The sequence below is a fragment of the Crassostrea angulata genome, chromosome 2, assembly GCF_025612915.1.
Source record: "Crassostrea angulata isolate pt1a10 chromosome 2, ASM2561291v2, whole genome shotgun sequence".
Classification (NCBI taxonomy): domain Eukaryota; kingdom Metazoa; phylum Mollusca; class Bivalvia; order Ostreida; family Ostreidae; genus Magallana; species Magallana angulata.
In genome coordinates this window covers 77,398,073-77,424,226 of record NC_069112.1, presented here as the reverse complement: position 1 = coordinate 77,424,226, position 26,154 = coordinate 77,398,073, and the positions used below count along the sequence as shown (strand labels likewise).

Below are 26,154 nucleotides of genomic sequence, written 5' to 3'. Positions count from 1 at the left end.
TGTCCCATACCACCTTACGTGTATAAATAATGCGTTTCCCAATTATCAAATTATATCTTATCATTTTACAGAGCGGTCCCCATGCAATTTGCCTCAGTTTAAGTCAGCCATTACCGGAATTGCATGCTTCCAGATTTACATTTTTGCGTACTACGTCATCAAAAAGTGTATATAGAACCACCTTAAACGATGTGAGGATTCGGCCTGAGACTTGATAGGGCAAAACTCGCTTAAAATGTCACTGCTGATTGCATGCAACACTAATTGTTAGACCAAAATTAATCACCTAATCGTCTAAAACCTTTTCCGTTTTTTCCCGATTACGACAAGTAGCACACAACGGGTATGGCCAGTCGGCAGAAGATTCTTACTTCTCCAAGGCACCTGATCCTGCCTCTGAGGTTTTTCAAAGGTTCATGATTGCTCTGCTTTGGACTATTATTTGAATTTCGTTTTATCGACGGATTTTTGCGTGGACCCGGAGGTCCACGCAGAAAATATATAAGCGAGGTTAAACCGGATGCTATGGGGAAAATGCAACCTGCGCATGAGCTAGCCTGGTTACTGTGCGTAATGGGTAGCTTAGGGAACCAGGCTAGCACACGTTTATCTGAATCAGGATCGGATTCCGTTCCATATGCACACTTATATAAGTTCAAAGGCGCTGTAATTGTAAAGTTGTCGGTGAACAGTACAGAAACAAAGTATTCCTTTTAAAGAAATGATCGGCATGTGATATGAACTGTCAATATTATGAAATAAGTTAATGTTATGCCGAAACTAACATGCATCAAATAGCATAATTTGCAATGTATTGTTTTCCGAATACACATGTAACTTAACTTTACCTTTATAGTACGCAAGGCTTGTGTACTTCCCTATTAAAATTTATTACTTCCCTATTAAAATGTATTAAGCATTTAAGCTCCAGAAAAATGCATTAAAATATGAATTTACACAAAGCTGTCCCTGCATATTTAACAAAGTATGCGAATCGTAATTTGTGAGCAAATAGAAGAATTCACCGAATGCCTGATACTATACATGCAAACTTCATTAATAGATAGATCATGATTATTTAGGAGGTATGAAGCCTTTTAATTCTGAAATAAAAAGTCAGGGCTATACATACATGTATACGTAAACAACGTACAAATTTAGTGGTTAAAAGAAGGAGGCTAGAGTCGGTGGAATCTCTGATAATCTTATTATAAGGCTTTCACGTTTTCGTTGGAAACACATAAAATGGTCCACGTATTGTAGTCCTTTTTTAAAGGACAGCAACTTGTCTGTTTTTTTTCTCGATCGATCTTTTTAAAAAATAACGACAATTTCCCCGAGAATGAGAATTTTATCGATGTGACATTGGTCGCACTGTGGATGTAACGGTCGGATGTAACAGGATGCTTATTCCTCCATGACACCTGATCCTATCCTTTTTTTAGAGGTCTGATCTAGTTTTGTAATTTTATACTTTTCCTTTGGACTTCTGAATTTGAACAATATTCGTTTTCACCACATGCCATGCATAACATAAACCAGACCCCCGCTGACGGCTGCGAGCACTAGGGGGAGAACAACCCCCCCACCCCCCGATTCCCCGCTTTACTGGCAATATCTAAATTAGCAACGGGTTCTGGCCTTGCTGATTTATAAGGTTCAATACGTAGCGTGGTGAGCGAAATCTTGACTAGCCTGTCGAGAGCGACTGGCTGTCCCGTGACACAGAATGCAGCACTCCACCTGGCCCTCCACCTGTGCGTTGGCACAAGGACTTCTCTGCTGAGTTAGTACGTCTTAACCCTTTGGACTGCTTCGTCTACTGTGCCAAGAGCGATCTCAATGAGTTTCTGACCGGCACGCGATTCTTGACCACCCAAGGCGAAACGCAGGACTGCCTGCTCAGGGAGCACTTGACCGAAACCATTGCCCCTAGAGCACGTTGCGCCGCATCCATAACTCCAGGCTTTCACCGAACACCTGAGCCTTAGCGTTAAATTCTACTTGAAAGTCGGCTTGAAGCGTACCCTTCCCGAAACACTGTTCCAAATGTCAAGCTAGTACCCTAAAACCCATCTCTTCCCCGTGCCATGAGACGAGAGGATCTGAACATATTTTCGTGATTGGCCTTCCCCTCAAACATTAAGAGCCAAGATGCTGTCTCACCAGTTCACCCATTATATAAAGTCAATTCTGAACTTAGCAACCCCCAATTTACATAACCGGATTATTTTAGGCTATTAGCCTCAGTCGGGATGTTCCGTTCAGAGGCTGAAGTACTTCCCATTAATCTCCCTGGGGTTCTCACTGAAATGCTTCAAATCAACCTCCCTGGGGTTCTCACTGAAATGCTTCCAATCAGCCTCCCTGGGGTTCTCAGTGAAATGCTTCCAATCAAGCTCCCTGGGGTTCTCAGTGAAATGCTTCCAATCAAGCTCCCTGGGGTTCCCAGTGAAATGCTTCCAATCAACCTCCCTGGGGTTCTCAGTGAAATGCTTCCAATCAACCTCCCTGGGGTTCTCAGTGAAATGCTTCAAATCAACCTCCCTGGGGTTCTCAGTGAAATGCTTCCAATCAACCTCCCTGGGGTTCTCAGTGAAATGCTTCCAATCAAGCTCCCTGGGGTTCCCAGTGAAATGCTTCCAATCAAGCTCCCTAGGGTTCTCGGTGAAATGCTTCAAATCAACCTCCCTGGGGTTCCCAGTGAAATGCTTCCAATCAAGCTCCCTAGGGTTCTCAGTGAAATGCTTCAAATCAACCTCCCTGGGGTTCTCAGTGAAATGCTTCCAATCAAGCTCCCTGGGGTTCTCAATGAAATGCTTCAAATCAACCTCCCTGGGGTTCTCAATGAAATGCTTCAAATCAGCCTCCCTGGGGTTCTCAGTGAAATACTTCCCATTAATCTCCCTGGGGTTCTCACTGAAATGCTTCCAATCAACCTCCCTGGGGTTCTCAGTGAAATGCTTCAAATCAGCCTCCCTGGGGTTCTCAGTGAAATACTTCCCATTAATCTCCCTGGGGCTCTCACTGAAATGCTTCCAATCAACCTCCCTGGGGTTCTCAGTGAAATGCTTCCAATCAGCCTCCCTGGGGTTCTCAGTGAAATGCTTCCAATCAACCTCCCTGGGGTTCTCAGTGAAATGCTTCCAATCAAGCTCCCTGGGGTTCCCAGTGAAATACTTCCCATTAATCTCCCTGGGGTTCTCAATGAAATGCTTCAAATCAACCTCCCTGGGGTTCTCAATGAAATGCTTCAAATCAGCCTCCCTGCGCAGTACAGTTAAGGCGGTCAATAAAAATATGGGCAAATTTTTGTGATGAAAACACGTATACATTAGTTAAACTGGCATGTCCTTTTTAAAATCAATAACAGTCACTCAAATGCAATATATTTCTAAAATATATATATTACAGTACAATATTTTATGTTCATAGTGGTCACGTGATATGGCAGTCGCATGGTACAAGCAGATGTATTTGTGGTTTTGAGGTCATTTAAAAAATTCAATATTGCAAGGGCATAATCATGTCAAAATTCACAACTGAATTATGAAATAACTTGATGTTATATCGTAGATTTTGAAAAACGGTGCGAACTTTTTAAGATAAGAATATTTGTTAGTAGAAACCGTAATTTATAATGCATATGTTGAATAATTTTGAAGGTCACAGGGTTAATTTCATTAAAAAGTAATTAATTTGTAAGATTTTACAAGGATCGTAGAAGTTTTTAAGTTACATAGCATATTTCAAATTCACATGTAAAAGTTTGTCGGGATCAGGTAAGTGTATGCCCTTGCAATTAAGTGATTTATTTAGGTACTCAGGTTTTAGATATACAATATTTTATACAAAACCGAGGTGGCTTCTTTATACGATGCATACTTTTAACAAAATGAAAATAAGACTATATAGGTAGCATTCTACTAATAATAATTTTAAACAAAATATTCATTTATACTTTTCCGTTAATGTATGACATTTATTTTTCTTCGCTATAAAACTGCACGATAGCCTTCAATGATTTAACTTAATGCGTCATTTTGGAGCATATGACGTCATATTTTGTAGTACAGCGAGAACGACATCTCGCTTATATTTCAGTGTGTAGGATATAACGGACATCAAAATTGTAAGTAATAGCATTCGTTGTTTTTAATTAAAAGATTAGTATAAGTTAATTTTACTAATAAATAGATTAATAAGTAGTTTCGAGGTTTGTAATATACTGTGATGTCATAATGCACATTTCCCGTACTTTTTGTCTCAACGGAGTTTATTGACAGCCTTAACTGTGCTGCGTGGGGTTCTCAGTGAAATACTTCCCATTAATCTCCCTGGGGTTCTCACTGAAATGCTTCCAATCAACCTCCCTGGGGTTCTCAGTGAAATACTTCCCATTAATCTCCCTGGGGTTCTCACTGAAATGCTTCCAATCAAGCTCCCTGGGGTTCTCAGTGAAATGCTTCCAATCAGCCTCCCTGGGGTTCTCAGTGAAATGCTTCAAATCAGCCTCCCTGGGGTTCTCAGTGAAATACTTCCCATTAATCTCCCTGGGGTTCTCACTGAAATGCTTCCAATCAACCTCCCTGGGGTTCTCAGTGAAATGCTTCCAATCAGCCTCCCTGGGGTTCTCAGTGAAATGCTTCCAATCAACCTCCCTGGGGTTCTCAGTGAAATGCTTCCAATCAAGCTCCCTGGGGTTCCCAGTGAAATGCTTCCAATCAAGCTCCCTAGGGTTCTCAGTGATATGCTTCAAATCAACCTTCCTGGGATTCTCAGTGAAATGCTTCCAATCAACCTTCCTGGGATTCTCAGTGAAATGCTTCCAATCAAGCTCCCTAGGGTTCTCAGTGAAATGCTTCAAATCAAGCTCCCTAGGGTTCTCAATGAAATGCTTCCAATCAACCTCCCTGGGGTTCTCAGTGAAATACTTCCCATTAATCTCCCTGGGGTTCTCACTGAAATGCTTCCAATCAACCTCCCTGGGGTTCTCAGTGAAATGCTTCCAATCAGCCTCCCTGGGGTTCTCAGTGAAATGCTTCCAATCAACCTCCCTGGGGTTCTCAGTGAAATGCTTCCAATCAAGCTCCCTGGGGTTCCCAGTGAAATGCTTCCAATCAAGCTCCCTAGGGTTCTCAGTGATATGCTTCAAATCAACCTTCCTGGGATTCTCAGTGAAATGCTTCCAATCAACCTTCCTGGGATTCTCAGTGAAATGCTTCCAATCAAGCTCCCTAGGGTTCTCAGTGAAATGCTTCAAATCAAGCTCCCTAGGGTTCTCAATGAAATGCTTCCAATCAACCTCCCTGGGGTTCTCAGTGAAATGCTTCCAATCAAGCTCCCTGGGGTTCCCAGTGAAATGCTTCCAATCAAGCTCCCTAGGGTTCTCAGTGAAATGCTTCCAATCAACCTCCCTGGGGTTCTCAGTGAAATGCTTCCAATCAACCTCCCTGGGGTTCTCAATGAAATGCTTCAAATCAACCTCCCTGGGGTTTTCAATGAAATGCTTCAAATCAGCCTCCCTGGGGTTCTCAGTGAAATGCTTCCAATCAAGCTCCCTGGGATTCTCAGTGAAATGCTTCCAATCAAGCTCCCTAGGGTTCTCAGTGAAATGCTTCCAATCAACCTCCCTGGGGTTCTCAGTGAAATGCTTCCAATCAACCTCCCTGGGGTTCCCAGTGAAATGCTTCCAATCAAGCTCCCTAGGGTTCTCAATGAAATGCTTCAAATCAACCTCCCTGGGGTTCTCAATGAAATGCTTCAAATCAGCCTCCCTGGGGTTCTCAGTGAAATACTTCCCATTAATCTCCCTGGGGTTCTCAGTGAAATGCTTCCAATCAAGCTCCCTGGGATTCTCAGTGAAATGCTTCCAATCAAGCTCCCTAGGGTTCTCAGTGAAATGCTTCCAATCAACCTCCCTGGGGTTCTCAGTGAAATGCTTCCAATCAAGCTCCCTGGGGTTCCCAGGACCATGTTTTACCTATCTTCTGTGGTACTTGCAGGTGTACGGTCACTAGAAGGGACATCTTCCTTGCCTGATAATCAGACTGACCCCTGTTGTAGTTGTACCCCCGATCCAGGGAAAACTGGGAGTGATCGTGGCTTCCAGAGGGCTCCAAACTAGACGGCATAAGCCTTCCTTGAAATGAAGGATCTTCCTCTGCATTATAATAAGATATTGGCTCACCATACCACGGTTCCCCTACGGTGCAGCCCTTTACTCTGACAAACACGTGTCCAAACATTGCTGTCCGTGACGTGACCTGCCCTGCTGTTTCCAGTATTCAAGGGGTCTGGGACCCCCAACAATGGATGCTGTCGTTGACTGTGTCCCTGCCCTCATGAGGACTTCCCTTCTCCATGTTAGTTGATGCCACGCAAACAGTGCTCACAGTGCTAGCAACCCAGGGAACACTAACATTCACTTAAGGGTGCCAAGTATCCATTGACTTTTGACCCCTAGACTGTGAACCCATTTCTGCTACAGGAGGCGGGTTGTCGTGCACGTTCTCCCAGGGACTTAATATCCCCCAGGGGTCCTGCTTTCTTCACCAACAGTTGTGTAATTTGGGCATGATTGCACTCCATAGCTACAACTCGTACCTTTAATTCGGACACATACAGACCCTGAAACGTACTAGTACACCCAAAAAAGCGTGCGACTTTCGTGCCAGAATCGTTTCGTTTAAACGTTCAGCGTTTTTGGCAAAACGTGCAGCGTTTCGAGCAAAGCGTGCGAGAACCGTGTGAATTTTCATTTGGAACTCTCTGACAATTTAATTGTTGAAAAATGGCGCCCGTGTTTTACATTACTTTAAACTGTTTGTGTTTGGCAAAACTCTTCTTTTTTTTTTTTTTTTAGGTATTTTCGTGAAATAAGAATCTAGGAGAAATGATATACTTATCTTTTTCCGAATATGAATTAATTCTTTACAAACAAAAAACAGACACATGTATTAAAAAAAAAGACTAGTTACAGAGTACATGAATAACGTTTTTATACGATGTTTCAGTACTGGTATAGTTTTAAATTCGCCATACATAAAAATATTAAATTCAGCTAGCAAAACATGACTTCTATTCAGTCTTCCCATAAACTAGAGTTATCGATACTGAAAGAGTTATCTGCCCCTTACAGCAGGTATGCTTTATTTCTGGGTATTCAAAGATGAGTAAGCAGTGCGGAAGTTTACAAATATGACTTTTCTAACGACAAAAACATTTGATAATATATAAAAACAGGAAATATCAACAGTTAATTAAAATTTAAAAACAATTAAAATCATCATGTTTAAAGAATGCAAAGAATACGTTTGATTACAATCAATAACATTTATAACGTGATATACATAATTTTGATCAATCGATAAACATTGCAAATGAAAGACAATTTGATTCTTACTTATCGAACAATTACTCCATTGGTCAATATTAAAGCTAACGGATGGATGATGGTATAGTGAAATCAGAATTCTCTGATAAAACAACCCCATTTGGTACGCATTAATGAAAGATGTTATGAATATCAGAAAGAGCTGGAATAAAAATCGATTTTACTCTAGAAATCAAATATAGAAATATAAATTTCTTACGAACTGTCCTTATTTTTTTTCTGAGGACAAATGGACAAATAAGGAAATTACGCATATATATTCAATAATAATTCAATTCAGATATAAATGTACGGGACCCCAACTTCACGGACCTGGATTTGGGGAATTTGTGAGCTTACATTGAGTTTTAAAAATTGTGTTTCCCCCTCTCACGCACACACTCTTTCAAAATACAATGTGTGCGCTAGCCTTTTGAGATGCATTCGATCGAAATGCGAGGCATTCAAGAAACATATATAGACGCAGTGAGTATTGGTATCTCACCAGGCACCGACGGTCATCAATTCAAGCAGCTGTACCTCTCATGTACGATGTTTATTCAAAGACAACCATTTGAACTCAACAAAACAGACTCATTGCGTTAAATAGATATCATAGGGTTAAGAGGAATGACAGTGTTGAAATTAGAGCTCAGTGTTACATTATAAAGAGTATGTTTCATCGAAATTAGAATTTTGTTTTCGGTATAAAACAAGACATACTTTTTCCTTCAAGCCTTTGATGAGACTGCTTAAACACACTTTTTGTAGTTTGTTTGTTGGCTTAACTTTTAGCACCTTTTATCATTATCATGTTTATCATTTATCACAGTGCTTTTTATAAAATTGAGTTGTACTTTATTTACTTGCCATCTATAGCAAACAATTATATGGTAAAGTGTGAGGTAATTTTAAAGTTGAATTTTAAAGGAAATGCACAAGAGCAAATTTAATATATTAATATATATATAAATTAATATTAATTAGCCATGGATATGAAAACCATGTTTTAGAACAAAGAAACATGGATATTTAAGAATGGAATGAACTATTAATAGAAATATAAACGTGAATGCTGTCGATCAAAATTGAAACGCAACTTTAAATGAAAACACGATCGAAAGTTATATGCGAAAAATTATGCAAAAGCTAGGGTGCCAATGTTTTAATTCATTATCTCTTAAATTCGCATGATAAAATTGAAATAAGTCAATAATTAATCTAAATGAAATCATTCATGTGGAAGTGTAGTAACGACCGCCAATGATCATTGCAGATATGAAGGTATAATGCCTATATTTGTACTTCGACCTACTGATAGAATGAAATATGCTCTTTAGAGAGGTGGACAGACATGTCTTTATGACTGTCTTGCATGTCCACTTCACTGGAAAATATAATGCACATGTATCAGCTGCTCTCTTCTGAAACCAAGCACTTCACCGCAAGAAATTGCATTAATTATTAGTAGATGGCCGGTGCGAAGCATAAAGGGGGGGGGGGGGGGGGGCTGGGAGCCCCCCCCCCCCCCTACTCCACTTCTTCTTGCAGCAGATAATTAGTTTTCATGAGTTTACAAATTAAAAAGTGAGTAAACATGAATCCCCCCAACCACTTTTTTGGGAGCATCATCCATGTAAAAGATTTGTGAATTTGTGGAAAGAAGAAAATGCATAATGAAATTATGATTAAAGGTATGCAGTACAGTACGCTACACCCCTACCCCCTCCCCACACATACGGATTAGGATTGTCATGGTGTGTCTAGATTTTTTGGATGACCCCCCCCCCCCCCGCACTTTCAAAAACGATGCTACAATTAAACGCGCTAGTCAAATCTTCGTACTTATTTTGCAGTATTACAGCATCCTTTCACCGCACAAGACAAAAAACGTTTATTATAAATATTTGTTTATACTGGTTAGATATCGTATACCTGCTTTAATGGAGAGATAAATCGTGTTACGAACGATAACTCCAGGTTATGAAAATCCCGAATAGGAACAAACCTTAATCAACTTTATTTTACTCGATCATGTCTTGATAAGCATGTACTTTTTTTTTAATCGATTACTCTTACATAGACTATTCGGCTGAGTACAACCAGCACGCATGACCACAGACATCGGGTGACCCCTGCACGTGGCTGAACTTGTCAATCAAACTCTGTGTATTTGTTTTCATTGTATGGTCACGCGTCTTTTTTTTGGTCAATAGCCAGTAGAAATTCAATGACTTAAAGGTAGTCGGAGTCAGAATTTGATGAAGCAATTTATATAATAGAAATGTTAACAATTGTTTGAAGAAAATTATACGTAAACATGGAAAAAAATAAATTCTTTGAAATCCCGATTAAAACTATTCCTACAAGAAATTATTTTCATTATGAAAACACTGTTAACGGAAAACAACAAGTCTTAGAAGTAATTAAGATACATGGATTTGCCTACAATGTACACATGCAATTATTATGGGAATCGATATGCATGGTACTTAATTCAAATAGATTATGATAGATACACTGTACGCCGTTATGCAGGGCGCCAACTATGTATACAAATATTTAGTCAGACATTTAAATCATTTTAATATTTTGTTCTTTCCAATACAATGTTCAATTACTTCTAGAAATGGCAACTTTTTTATTTTGTTAAATCGATTGATTTTTTTTTCTGTGGTTTTACATGTATGTACGGAACATATTTATTTACACGAATGATGTAACATAAGAAGAAACTTAATGGGTTGTTTGTATAATATTTTTTTTCTAACGTTTGTGACTAATATGAATTTAAATAACTTTCAAAATTATCAATGTAAATAATTATAGGTTTATTTACTGTAAGCATTTTAACATCGTATTTTCTGAAACCAATAAAAATACTAATGTGAGAAAAAAACACAAATCCCGATTTCTGTTTGTAATCATATGGATTTTATCTTTGGTATTGATTATTGGGTAACGGTAAATTTTTCCTGGATTTGTGTCCCCCGCAGCAACGCGGTGCGGGGACATAGAAATGCCGGGCGTCCGTCCGTGTGTTCGTTGGTCCGTGTTCGTGCGTCCGTCACACTTTTTTGTAAGCGCTCTCATGCCTACAAATTTTGACGGATTTTCATTAAATTTACACCAAATGTTTATACTACTATTACCTTGATCAAGTTCGAAAATCAGCAATGGTCGATACTTTTTGTTGGAGTTATGGGACTTTGACCACAATAATGACTCCGGTTTATCCAAAAATTGACATTGTAAGCGCTCTCATGCCTACAAATTTTAACGGATTTTCATTAAATTTATACCAAATGTTTATACCACTAATACCTTGGTCAAGTTCCTAAATCAGCCATGATCGATAGACTCGATACTAGTATACCGCTAGACCGGCGGGGGACCCAGGAATTATATTCTTGTTTTTTTTTTATTATTTACGGCATTGATAAGAATCATAGATATTTCATTTAAGCAATAAATATACATGTATTTAGTAATATTTTTGTTAATTCTGTGAATAAATATTCTTCTGTGAATTTTAGTATCAGTTTAATTTAATTAATCAATTAAAAACGTATGTACATACATGTTTGTAATATCATTCTTTCTATTATTTGGTGTTTTCTTAAATTAATACTTACTAACAGAGTCAGAGGAAAAATCCGAGAGGACCCAAAGGAAAAGAAAATCGATCAGAATAAAAGCGTCTCCAAAGCGTGTGAAAAGTGAGCAACTCGTTTCGTGCGAGAATCGTTTCTTGTAAACCGTTCAGCGTTTCTTGTAAATCGTTAAGCGTTTCAGACAAGATGAGCAGCGTTTCGTGTAAACCGTTCAGCGTTCAGTGTGAACCGTGCAGCGAGCGTGCAGCGAGCATGTGGTGTAGAAGTAGGTTTCAGGGTCTATATGTGTCCCCAGGGGCAGACTCCATAGCCCGCGATTTGCCAGATCCGGCTGTACCTTATACACCCATTTTTTTTTTAATGGCCATATCCTCACTCACCCCCTGGGTAAGGGGCATGTGTACCACCCCTACCACAGTACTATCATCCACTACCCGGGCGTGAGTAGTGCTGTGCACTGGAGACTTTAAAGCGTTATCAAGCCTAAAAGCTGGTCAACCTTATTGGACACCTTGACTCCTACTGTATTTGTGTGCTCCCCCTGAGTCTCAGCTAGATCAGCCGCCTTAGTTCCCTTGCCCCGAGAACCAAGGCTTCTCGTCACTCGAGAGCAACCCCTGCCCAGGCCATATGACCATTGCTTAGTGTTTTAATAGTTATTTTTGAATTTTGAATCAAACGTATATATACCTTGCTGAAGCCTGCGTTGGCTGCAGGGATACAGCCCTACTATAGGCATAGAGCCGTATCAGGACATATCTCGATGCCGAGACCTGTGCCTCGGATAGATCCCTGGCATACATCCCACAGATATAGTCTCATCCTTTTTGTGATTTCAATGTTTGTATGCTAGGGATTGGTAATCCCAATAACTATATGTCTATATTGATTCGTGTTTGTAGTGTTAGTTTTATGCCGATCATTCTTCATTAATAGTTACTACACAAACACACTCACAAGACTAATCTAAATTACCTAATCCAAACACGTTACAAAACCAAAGCGTATTGTTTGACTATAGAACACGTGATCTTAACCACCAGCGGTGATAACCACTTTTACAGTATATAGATAGGGCGTTTCAAAATAGAAATCTTCGAAGTTTTTTTATACTTTTGAATGGTCATTGTTTGGACTTTATTCATAGGCGGATCCAAAGGGAATGTGTGAGGTGTTCCGGGGGTTTGATTCCCATCCCCCTTTCTGCAAGACATATATTTTTTCAATAACTTGAAATGCTTATTTGAAGGCAATTTTGTTCCATATATATAACCTAAATACTATAATTATATAAAACGAAAAATTAAGAAATCGCTTTTAAAAAAAGATTTCGGCACAAGGCATAGTAGTTCTATAAACAAAACTCTGTCGATATTTCATTTCAGTAAAATAATCGTGTTCAGACTTCGGTGTTTATGTTTGAAGGTAAGCATGTGGAAAATTAAACATATTAATAAGGCATTATCGCTAAATACACAACTTTTCATTAATATCCACTTCTTCTTCTTTTTTTTAAATTGATTGTAATTTAAAAGAAAAATTGGAACTGACAAGCACACAATGTACGCGATCGAGAAAAACGATAAAAGCGTATGAATACACGCGTTCGTTTTACTTTAAAAAAATTCTTTACATGTATTGTTTAGCTAATTAAATTTCAGTTGTGTTGCCTTTGCATGGATTTTATTCAATTGATAAAAAAAAAGCTACATTAAGAGATTGAAACTGAGTGACCCCATGGCCAGACCTCCAAGTAGTTGTATATACATGTACTATATGGTAACCTACGGCCAGACCTCCAAGTAGTTGTATATACATGTACTATATGGTAACCTACGGCCAGACCTCCAAGTAGTTGTAGATACATGTACTATATGGCAGCCCACGGCCAGACCTCCAAGTAGTTGTAGATACATGTACTATACGGTAACCTACGGCCAGGCCTCCAAGTAGTTGTAGATACGTGTACTATATGGCAGCCCACGGCCAGACCTCCAAGTAGTTGTAGATACATGTACTATATGGTAACCCACGGCCAGACCTCCAAGTAGTTGTAGATACATGTACTATATGGTTACCTACGGCCAGACCTCCAAGTAGTTGTAGATACATGTACTATATGGTAACCTTCATACATATAGAGACATGAGCTGGTCCTTTTGTACTACGTTTAAGTCGACAGTATTGATCATTCACGTATTTTTAAATACTTTTTATGGATGATTTATTCAATGAGTAGAGACAGATGTTAATATAAACAATACAATGCTCTCTTTGTTTGTTTTTAATACTGGCTATAACAATGCATGGCAGCATAACAAAAATAATTAAATTCGGCCATGCTAAACGTAGCTTTCTTCTTACCCGCAGAAAAAAGAAAAACAAATACAAAGAAAACATTTTGTTGTTTAACTGTTTCTAAGAATAGAAATTATCTTATGAGAGTTTACATGTAACCCATAATGAAAATGTACCTGTTTTCAAAACGTTCCTGTATATGATCTTGGACCTGCACTAGTACCGGATGATGAAAAGCATCCATTTACATGTAAGAGACTACATCAAGTTCCCGAGCACGGCAATTGTTTGTTCAAATTGTTTTAACACATGTATTATCTATTTAGCTAATGAAGATAAACTAGTCCCACTTTATGTCATATCAGATCATTTAGACCTTTATGTTAAATGTCAGTTAATAGACTATAGATCCTCTTTTTTATACCCGCACTTTCTAAAGAAAGTTCGGGTATATTGTTGTTACCCTGTTCCGTCCGTCCGTCCGTCCGTCCGTCTGTCACGTTTTACTTTCTCAAACTGCTCTTACATCTTATAAACCAGCAAACTGAACTCTTGGAGTTTGATTTGGGGTATCGTGTTGTTTTGTAAAAAGGTTTCAAAAATTCTCTGTTAGTCCTGGGGGTCAAATAATTGGTGAAAAATGACGTTTTTTCACAAAAAAAACCTTCTTCCTCGAACTCCTCCTACATTTTCAACAGAAGACAAATCATCTGTTGGAATATGTTTTAGGGTATCCTATAGATGCGCAATAAGGTTTCGGAGTTTTCAATTTTGTCCTGGGGGTCATTTAATGGCTGAAAAATGACGTTTTTTTTTTACAAACAAACTGGTTTCAAAAACGTCTTTTTTTTTGGCAGTAGCCAAATGATCTTCAAGAATATGATTGGGGGTGTCATATTGAGGCATGATCAGGTTCCAGAAATGTTTTTTATTAAGGGGATCAGTGGGCAACAAAAAATGTCAAATATATGACTTTGAACCCCCACTCCCAAACAAACTCAAAAATAAACTGTTCTCTCCCCCCCCCCCCCTCCCCCCACCCACCCCCCTTGTCGAATGATCTATTAAAATCAAAATATAATTTGGGTGTCTAAAAACTTTTATAAACTGGTAAAAAATGTTATTCTTAAAAATTTTTTATTACACCTTGCATAATTGACAAATGATCTATTGAGATATGATCAGAGGTCATATTTCTACCTTGGGATCAATAAGTAGTATTCATTGACAAGTTAAAATTAATAACAATAAATGATTCAACTTATAAATGTTTATACTCCACATTTACCCCCCCCCCCCCCCCTCCCCCCAATCTAACCTGGTTATAAAGATTCAGCCTTCTAAATACATTCTTACATTTGTACAGTAGCAAATTTTAAATCATTTTTTGATTGCTTTTTCTCTCGTGATTCACATTAACATTTTGGAAATTGCTTAATTCAATTTTTAAGATTAAATAAACAAAATGTTATATGCATCACTTCCATTTGTATTCGCCTATTTTGGGCAATTGTAAAGTCTCCTAAACAAAGCAGTGACATCATTAGGCTAGGAATTACCCACATGGATCAAACACTACTGTGTAACATATGAATAAGATAAAATACATTATTATTTCTAGTTCTAAAATGTCAGGGTGTCTCCAAGGGGGCATAATCTATATACAATTTTACGCGCAATGACACAACGAGCAAACATAAATTATATGGTTTAGGGATGAGGATCTCAGATCTCAGAAGATAACAAAATATACGGTGTATCATATCATTTCCTATTTCATAAAGGCGGGGGGGGGGGGGGGGGGGGTTAAAGACAATACCTGGGGGTCATTAATGTACTTTACACCATTTGATGCATCATAATGACATTAGAAGATATTTTGTATTTTCCTGGTTCGTGGGGTCAGAACAGTCCCATATAAGGTTATGACCTACATTGTATTTGATGCATTATAATACATTAAGAAAGAAATACCCCTTCCCTCCTATTATAACTCATATAAAAATGATAAGTGTCTACACCTACTTACATGTAATACTCAAATTTAATAAGAAATTGTTTATACAGGGTCAATATGGGGTCAACTCAATAGTACATGCAGTCTGACAAATGAAAAAAAATTACTTTTGCAACTAAAACGACAGAAACTTTACAAATGCGATAGGATAGGTAACGATGATAAGCTTATTTAAATATTTTAAAAAAGATGATGATACAGTATGCTGTCAAAGGGAAATCACATTAAGAAAGTGAAAGTAGAACTTATATATGTATGCTGGCATCTCATTATATTCTGCTACTGCTACTACATGTATTATGCTTACCTAAATTGGTCAACATCAGAATGATAATCCAATTAAAACACAATAATGAATTCCTTTAGCTGATCTTTAATCCTTTTCTGCATACGGAAAACACAGACATTGTATGTATGGATGTTGCTAAAACGCGGAACGGAAAACGGAACGGAAAGCGAAACGGTATGGAAAATATCATCACGTTTGTCGCTTAAAAAGGGTATAGACTGACCAGAAACGATTTACTTTGTATCTTTTATTTATATCTAATGAATGATTATCAACCTGTTGTTATCTTATTAATATTCATATGAATGTCTATCAATTATAGCATTGTATTCATTCGGCTTTAGTTGAGTACGAAACGGAAAAATCAAATGTATACGAATTGTGAAACATTAACATGATTAAACGAGCAAATTATCTATAACTTTTTACATATTTTCTTCTATGGTATGGCTGGCATATCAGCGTAATGTACGCAGTTAGTGAAAGCGTTTTATGCGTGTTTTGAGTATTGTTATATTTCAAATATGATGTACTTGTATATACTTACATCAAAATTGAATTTTCGGTGTTATAGACGATCTTTTGTCATACAGAAGATACAGTATCATTGAGACGGAAGAAAAAAAGCGTTGGACTGACGACATTAAAAATTAAAATACAGTAAACATTAAAATACCCGGTAATTTGTGAAACTAGTAATTTGTGAAACTAATATTTTTAGCAATGCAATGTTGCTTACGTTTGCATTACTAAGCAGTTGTTTCCAGCAGCTATATACATATGATCCGAATAGAGAGCTCTAGACGTTGCCTGGTTTGATTTTCCGATTATATATTGGGACTATAGTCTGTCGATCCCAAAATATTCATGCAGCACATTTGGACGATTTATAATGGAAAATGTTGACATCTTTTCTCCATTTGGAAGTCACTCAGAAGACCTTGCACAATTTTTCAACACTATCATCCGGGTCTGTTGAAATGCAAAACCCCGTAGACTTCTTTATTTTTAGCAGTGCAGTTATACCAGCTGATAAGCTAGAGAGGACGTTTTAAAGAAAGAATAATAAGAATGTTTAATGCTTCTAAAAGAGAATCGCTTGAACCCTGAGGTATTAATAAATATACAGCAAAAAGTGAATCGAGGATATTTTGGGACAGAATATAGTGGTCAATGCATGTACTGTTAATTTTGCGGAAATAAATATTCTTGAATAAATAATCTAATATTGCTAATCTTTCAAAAAAAATTAAAAAGGTATAAAAAGTATATCGTTTTAGCATGATTAACAAATCTATGAGATAAATAACATTAGATAAGATTTTCCGTTTTCCCTTCCGTTCCGCTTTCCATTCCGTTTTCCGTTCCGCGTTTTAGCAACACCCATGTATGTATACACGTGAACCCATCTAATCGAAGAGCTGTGTAAAACTAGTACCCGCTAATGAGACATGCAGACCTGTGTTGTGTACGTAACTTCAGACAAAGATCATTCATTTGTAATATGCATGTATTTTTATGACCTATTCTTCAAATCCACTTGCACTATTTTATTAGGTAAATAACAGCTTTAAGGTGGTGCAGGACACCTGCATATTGTGATGTACATGTATACTTTCTATTGAGATAAACAATAAAGTATATTAAATATTAATTAAATATTTACCCCCCAAATAATGTTACCTCACATTGAAGCGCAATGGGTTAGAGCGTTTACATGTCTGTAAGAGCACTGGGGTCCAAGGTGTATTTTTGGTAATTTTACAATTAATATAAATGAATTTTCATGGGACGGGGGGGGGGGGGTCTGGACCCCTCACTCCCACCCCTTCTCTAAATCTGTGCACACGATGATGTTCATGTAGGCACACAGAAGCAAATCTAAAACCGGCAACCGCCACGGGGAGGGGGTATAATTTAATTTTTAATTTTGTTTGTAATAATTATATAGACCATTATACTTTCTATGACATAAAATGTTTAGATTACTGATTAACTGAAAATTCACTGCAAACAGTTCTACCCCAAATTGCACATAAAGTGCTGCTCATGTCACGATGTGTATTATCATATGGGAAGGGATCTCATCCTTCAGTTATGAAAATTATAAAGAAGATGGGTGGATAAGGCGTGTAAAATGCCCATACGCGGTCGGACAGGCTACTGAAAAATGATAGTATCAATAAATCTGATGTTTTTTTTTTTAAATCATTGAAAACAATATATATTTAACGAATTATTGATTTTTAACCTATAGGTATGTTCAATACTTGGAATATGTTGACTCAAACAGGCGTGTATGTATCAAAACCTGCAAATACTGTCAATTTTTAGAACTTCAGGGCATTTTCTTTTATAGAGTGGGTCTTTGCTCCATATTTTTCTCATAGTCTAATTAAGGTCGATTGGAAAACAAACCGATTTCAATCAACAAAAACGTGGAGAGATGACCCACTATACATTAAAAATATCATTTTGTATCCCAACAATTGAACGTTTTGAAAAAATAATACAAGTCCGGTAGTTCGTGACCTTAGTCACACATAATATTTAAAAAGCCCACTTTGTTGTGTCTGAAATGGCTCAGTGGTTAGAGCACCTGGCATAAGCTAACTTATATATCTAGGGTTTTAATGTTACTGGTTCGATACCACCAAAGTTTCACACAATATTTTTTTTCTTATTTTTTGTTAAATATATTAAAAACTGACTTTAGTTAGAAATTTTGCTTTTACAAAGTTTTATTATAATATATTTGAATACATTTAGTTGGGGAAACATAAATTCAAAATTGTATTTCACTACTAAACCGAATGGGCATTTGCGCCATCTTATTCCCCCATCTTCTTTAATTGTATTACCGGAGCTTGCATGTAGCCTTCATTTTTAATTAAACTGGTACAAAACAGTGTTATTTAGGGGCAAACACATGGTGCGGATATTACTGTCTAATGACAGCATCTAGTTTAATTAGTGTCTGAACACTTTGAGCGAAGAAGCGCGTTTGCATTGCTATAGACTTGTAAATTAAGGCTAGATATTATATAATTGATATTTATAAATTGGAACCTCCTTTCGTTTCGAAATTGCTGGATCCGCCTATGCCATTTATAAGTATAAAAAAAGTGAAATATAATGTGAATCGAGGATAAAGTGGCCCATGTTGGACGTCAGATGAATGGCGGGATCTAGGATGTATTTAAACTCTCTCTTCCACTCTCCGTTCATGTATATACCGGTATATTAACAGATGCAGTTGATGGCATTTACATCTCGGTGATAGGGCCATTGTCCATGCAGTTTGGCTTTTTATCGTGCCGCTGCCTACAATTATCTTGGCACGATACATCAGAATTTAAAGTCCATTTAAAGACAGATTTTTAGACTGTTGCTATGTAAAGTTCTGTTGTTTTGTTTGTGTCTATTACTACTTCACAAAAAGCACGCAGTCCAACAGGATGAATTAACTAACCTAAAAGGAGTTAAAATTCAAATTATGTAAACAAACAGTTCCATCTTAAGACTGAATTTCTAAACTCGGGTGGAATTTACAACTAAAATATATACATTCCTGATTACCGTTAGTATATGTTTATATTACTGTGTATGTTAATATATTTCTCTAAGTCATAGTTAAACTTTATAATGTATACTATTAATTATGTATATAGTTACAATCGCACCATGGGTTGATATAAATCACGAGAAATACACTCTAAGTTCACTGTGTGTTTATCTTCACAGTTAATGTCGCCCTCAACAAACCAGCGTACCAACAATACCCATTCAGTCGATGGGGAGATTACGACATATATGACGCCAGTAACGCTGTAGACGGACGAAAATCAAACCTGAGTTGGTATGGAGGTCAATGTGCTGTATCATATCCTAAACAAACCGCCACCTGGTGGGTGAACCTGACCACCATCCACAGCATCTACAACATCACCATGTACTTCCTGACGAACAATAATCTACAGGGTATAGTCTCATTTTATTCTTTTATATTTACTCTCAGATAACAGTTAAAAATCCACATTATATTTATTTATATTTATTTCCACTGATTATTATATTTAAGAATTATCCTATTGAGTTTGATGTGATGTTTGAAATGATTATTATGCATGTTTATTTCGCAGCACAGTTAAGGCTGTCAATAAACTCCGTTCAGACAAAAAGTACGGGAAATGTGCATTATGACATCACAGTATATTACAAACCTCGAAAGTACTTATTAATCTATTTATTAGTATAATTAACTTATACTAATCTTTCAATTAAAAACAACAAATGCTATTACTTACAATTTTGATGTCTGTTATATCCTACACACTGAAATATACGCGAGATGTCGTTCTCGCTGTGCTACAAAATATGACGTCATATGCTCCAAAATGACGCATTAAGTTAAATCATTGAAGGCTATCGTGCAGTTTTATAGCGAAGAAAAATAAATGTCATACATTAACGGAAAAGTATAAATGAATATTTTGTTTAAAATTATTATTAGTAGAATGCTACCTATATAGTCTTATTTTCATTTTGTTAAAAGTATGCATCGTATAAAGAAGCCACCTCGGTTTTGTATAAAATATCGTATATCTAAAACCTGAGTACCTAAATAAATCACTTAATTGCAAGGGCATACACTTACCTGATCCCGACAAACTTTTACATGTGAATTTGAAATATGTTATGTAACTTAAAAACTTCTACGATCCTTGTAAAATCTTACAAATTAATTACTTTTTAATGAAATTAACCCTGTGACCTTCAAAATTATTCAACATATGCATTATAAATTACGGTTTCTACTAACAAATATTCTTATCTTAAAAAGTTCGCACCGTTTTTCAAAATCTACGATATAACATCAATTTATTTTATAATTCAGTTGTGAATTTTGACATGATTATGCCCTTGCAATATTGAATTTTTTAAATGACCTCAAAACCACAAATACATCTGCTTGTACCATGCGACTGCCATATCACGTGACCACTATGAACATAAAATATTGTACTGTTATATATATATTTTAGAAATATATTGCATTTGAGTGACTGTTATTGATTTTAAAAAGGACATGCCAGTTTAACTAAAGTATACGTGTTTTCATCACAAAAATTTGCCAATATTTTTATTGACCGCCTTAACTGTACTGCGTTGTTGATTATTTTTATAATGCCGTGCATTGTTTATATACACTGTACAGTAGCTCCTTTGTTTTCCACGTTTGTTTTAATACCAATAATTTCTTATGTTTGTATTGCTTATCGAACGAAATATTAAACACAAGTTGATGCTGAAATTTCGTAAGAATGCTGCTTTTGCACCCGCTTTAAAATTTGTAAAACAACACATTAGTCATGTATTTTTATTCTACATATAGACCGACTGTTAAATTATTTAATGCTTTTAAAACTCATACATTTGACTAAAGGATTTGAATAGTTTGAGAAATATGTCAACACTGTAAACATATACTTCGATGCTTCTCATGATAGGAAAATCTGACTCTTCGTGACATTTACAATGTACAAGAAAAGTGCTCTTAAAGAAGCAACTTAAAACCAAATATATATGTATGAATGAAACATAAATGATAATCTGCAGGACACATACGTTGTTCTTTTGTGCACAACCTAAATCCACGTGTTATGTGTACTTTTTGGATATTATACGTACACACCAATTTGTATGACTAGATTTTCAGTCTGTCGTAATATCCCCCAAGATTACGCATTTTGTATATTTCTATATTTATCTTAAATTAGTTACATACATGATTTTAAATTCAATAACATAAACAGGTTTGTAAATGCAGCCATTATACTGTTACACCTTTAATATCAAGTCGACGGAATAGCGGTTGTATCAATTATAACAATATTTATGTTTATCGCTAAATATAAACACTACACGTGCACGGGTCAAGAAACTGTTTTTCGATAGTTATTTGAGTTTTCCAGGGAGGGGGGGGGGGGGTTCTAATACATACGTCTGGTAATTATATAATGCAAATTAAACTCTGCCCCCCCCCCCCCTCCTTTCTAGATCTGAGCACACTACGTGTAGTGGTAATTAAGATGCATGGCAAAATTAAATATCATGTATGATAGTTTCTCATCCCTTTACAATTTTGTTTTAGGCATGCAATCAACAGATTTTGCTGGTATTGACAGTCAATGTTTTAATGGGTGTTTCTCAAAATGTACAACAACTAACAATAAAGAATCGGAAAATTTTTCAGATTAAAAACGAATGATAATCATTTGGCCGATATTTGTGTTAATTGAGAGAGAGAGAGAGAGAGAGAGAGAGAGAGAGAGAGAGAGGCAATTGTATAAGCATTGAGTTCCCCCTACCCCCTACCCCCCTCCTCCACCACGGATTAGGATTATTATTATTTTTTGGATGAGTCTGCCTCCCCCCACTTTCAAAAACGGTGCTACGAGAGGGGGAGAGAGAGAGCAAATGAGGTGGGCGTAAAGAGAGATGTTTTCATTCATTCATCGTTCAACATCGCTAATAAGAACATGAGATGTGGTTAAAAATCAAATACCAGTATGATAACTCTCTAAATATCAGCTACGTCTACCAGTTCTCGTACTATAGACACATGTAAACATACTGAAACTTATCTTGCATTTGGGGGGGGGGGGGGGGGAAATAATGTGGATAATTCATGATTATTTAAATGATTAGAAAATACAACGTTGTACACTAACAAGCTTGAAAAATTCATCTGTTAGATTAAATGATTAAAAGTAGACACATGTTGCAAAAATATATATCAAGTATGCATGTAGCATGGGATTAAACTAATTAAATCTTGAATTCTGCAAATTTTTACAATTTTTACAATTTACTGCTTATATTGTGCGGAATAATCCCCTAAGTATATTTATGTAATCAGTACTACATTGTACAATGTACCTGCAATCTAATTGAATTTAGACTTGTACAACAAGAACTCTCCTCTACGACACGCAATTCTTCTTTTCCGTTAAAGCCAAGAAATTCAGCTTAAATAGTAAAAGACCAAGATACTTTCCTAACGATTTTTTTCTATCTTAAATCCTAATTTAACGTCTGGTTTTACATTGCGCGGCATGCCGATTTAATATTAAGAAAACTTTATAAATCTCACAATATTTGATATAAACATGCCGGTACCCCCCCCCCCCCCATTGTTGCATGAATTTCCTCACCTGTCATCTTGTAAAATCACTTATAGGCATTATATACCTCAAGGGGGATTAATTAATATTGGCTGTGTAATTTACTTAGGAATTAACTCAGGTGTCATGGTCTGAGCTATTATTCATTTATCAATTTACACATGTTACATGATTCTGATTGTATATACTGTTGAAATTCTTTTTGACATTTCCCGATATCACCGATCAAAATTACTGTCAGATCCTCAATAAATGTTGAAACGCTGATTGGACTTAAATCGGTTACTTTTACCAAAGAGAGGGCCACCACCCGAGTGTCGATCAGGTTATAGTAAAGCCGAGTGTCGATCGAGTTGTACAGTGGTCCTTATTAATGGTGCTACTTTTATTGTCGGTTATCGACCCAAACCTATTCGGACTCGACATTGCTGGAAAAATCCTTACGGACATTCCTGGAAATAAGATAGTACTTTGACAAAATATCCACAACTTAGATCTGTGATTTTCAGTAACCAACTGAAAAAATTTATTATTATAGGGGGGCTAAATTTACTATAACCTCGACAAATCGATTTCACTGTTAATAAACTGAATTTCACTGAAAGTTTTTACATACTTCTAAAAACGTGGGAAGGGGCAACTCCATGATAATTCAATGTTCTATATGTATATTTGGAAAAATGTTTTCTGCAAGAAAACGCGGGAAGGGGGCAGTCCTCCCTGCCCCACTACCCATCCTATCCCCGGATGCTACGTGTCTGAGTAAATCTCAATTTGCTAATTTAACCACTTCTGTGCCAAGTGGCCGATTTTGGGTCGGTAACACAGTTGAGTAGAGTGCCACAGGGCCGTTTTGGGGACGATTTAAACTTTAGCTAATTTATTCATCTGCTATCGTTTTCAAGATAACTAAAATAAAATTTAGGCTTATTTAAAAAATTATAACTTTCATTGTTATTGGTTTATATATCTATTTTTCATATATTAACAATAGAAAAAAAATATCATCACATGTATTATTTTAAGAAAAGAAAATTTGCGACACAGATGAATACATGGTACAGGTATGTTCTGTGTATGATACAAACGAGTTCCTGCTCATAGCGGTATTGAATAAATGAAATAAAGATAAACTACTTTAAAAAAATGCACTCAAAACCATTTTAAAATAATAAGTGATGAAACCAATAGACACACACAGCGATTTAAAATAACGTAATTTTACGTATGTGACGCCATAATTACTTAAGCGTGCTCGTATGTTCTATTGTTTGGTGTCATGCCCCGCTTACCTAAACAAACACGATATTTACAGCACAGAAGATATCAAGTGCATATCACTTACAATATATGCTGCTATTTTCCAACTAGAAATCTTAAAATATAGTTATTTATCAAACAACTTTTATAAGTGTTTGCCGGATAAGTGAAAAAATATGAACCAAAAATTGTTGTGTTTTAATGTGACATGGTGATGCAAGCAATTTGACAAAATAGAACTCTTGCATAACTCCCTCATATTTTATTTCACAGGTAAAAAAAATGTGATTTTTAAAATGTTGTCTGCATTGATTCTGGTCAATCTTTTCCGAACATAACGACTTTGAGTGGATTGCTAATGTTTTAATGCGTCACAATCTTCTGAACTATAATATATTTACATCTATCGAGTATGATTCCGCCTATTTCCTATTAAACTTATAGTTAATGCATAGCTCTATAGAAACAGCAACACTCCTTATTTATCAATTGTTCGAAACTTACAGCGACTGTAACTGACAGGACTAAGATATAGACGCCCTTTTATTGATTGGTCAAAACTTCCAGCGACCCAAGAAAAATCACGGACTACACGAAATAATCTTGATGATGTCAGACTCAAATTCCATTAGGAGACGATTCGAGTACTTCTTGTTTTAGCTATTACGTCCTGGTGTACATTAACAGTAATTTAGTGAATTTTACTTAATTTTTACAATAAATTTATTAAATTACAAGTTACAAACTTATATTATTGTTTGTAACATTTTGACAATACCAAACTTCACACCAAACTTGTAGTTAATTCAGACTCAAATTCTATTAGGAGGCGATTTGACAACTTCTTGTTTTAGCTATTACGTCCTGATGTACATTAACAGTAATTTAGTGAATTTCAATTAATTTTTACAATAAATTTATCAATTTGTTGGCCAATGTTTTTGTAACATTTTGACAATACCAAACTTCACACCAAATCCCAATGAAAATAATACATTTTTTACACTAAGTAGCCGGTTGTATTTCACACATGGATATTTTTCAGCCCTTTCAAACATATCTTGATAAATACTTTTCATTATACAATTTTCATATTGCAATAATTTACACCAAAATTTAACAATGCTTTGAATATACAGTGGTAAGCGTCCTAATTCATTATACACCATCAGTGATAAAGTATGTTTTACTTTTTATATAATTTTAAGATATTCTAAATGTTTTTTTTAAAGGTCATCCTTGTAAAATTCCCATATTTCACTTGCATAGCTCAAAACACTACATACATGTATCAAATAATGATAAGCAAGTAGCATGATTAAAGTATACATTTTTCATTGTTTTCATAAGCTTAAAGATACATTTCTTTCCTTGTGATGCCAGTTGTAGCTGGGATTTCAAAAAGCTACCGGTATATGATAGTGTTAACCCTAAATAACTAAAATGATTAACAATTTTTTACCTCCTTTTTATTATGCAGCCACTTTTCAGTTTCTTTCATTTGTAGAATTTCTTAAAACTACTATTTTTGTTTTACACAATAACTGATATTTTCCAGTCATTACAGTATTCATGAAGTGAATCAAGTATATTTTGTAAACCTTCTAGAGATTCAGAAAATAAAACCATGTCTTCTGCCTACTTCATTGAAAAAAACAGTGATATTTCTTGGAGTATAATGTCTTCACAATTTGACATAATGTACGAATTCTCAAAATTAACGTTTACTGTTCCCACACCTTGTTTAAATCCAAACTGTGCATCAGTTAGAGCAGAGTTCTCTTCAGACCATTTCATCAATATATTGTTAAGTAAAGTTGTATACGTTTAGTAAAGTTGTATCAGTTTTTAACATGCAGCACACGAGAGTTATTCCTGTATAATTATCTGTATCGCCTGGATCACCTTTTTAAATATTAGTACAATAACACCGTCACACCATGTGGGAGGAAAAATACCTATCTCAAACATCACATTAAACATTCTTGTCAAAAGTGGGCTTAAGTTATCACACACATTTTTTAAAATATTTATTAATCATTTTATCCTTTCTAGGTGATTTTTTTACACTTTAAACCATTAATAACATCTACAACCTCAGAAATAGGAACATC

General features: G+C 36.1%; 1 protein-coding gene across 1 annotated transcript in view; it reads left to right on the top strand.

Moving 5' to 3' along the window:
• The window catches only part of LOC128170918 (neurogenic locus notch homolog protein 2-like), a 658,320-nt gene that overhangs the window by 92,081 nt on the left and 540,085 nt on the right, over nucleotides 1-26,154 (top strand). The window contains exon 11 of the mRNA XM_052836668.1: nucleotides 19,338-19,574. Coding sequence (XP_052692628.1) covers nucleotides 19,338-19,574 — 237 coding nt within the window. The remainder of the gene's footprint in view (nucleotides 1-19,337; nucleotides 19,575-26,154) is intronic.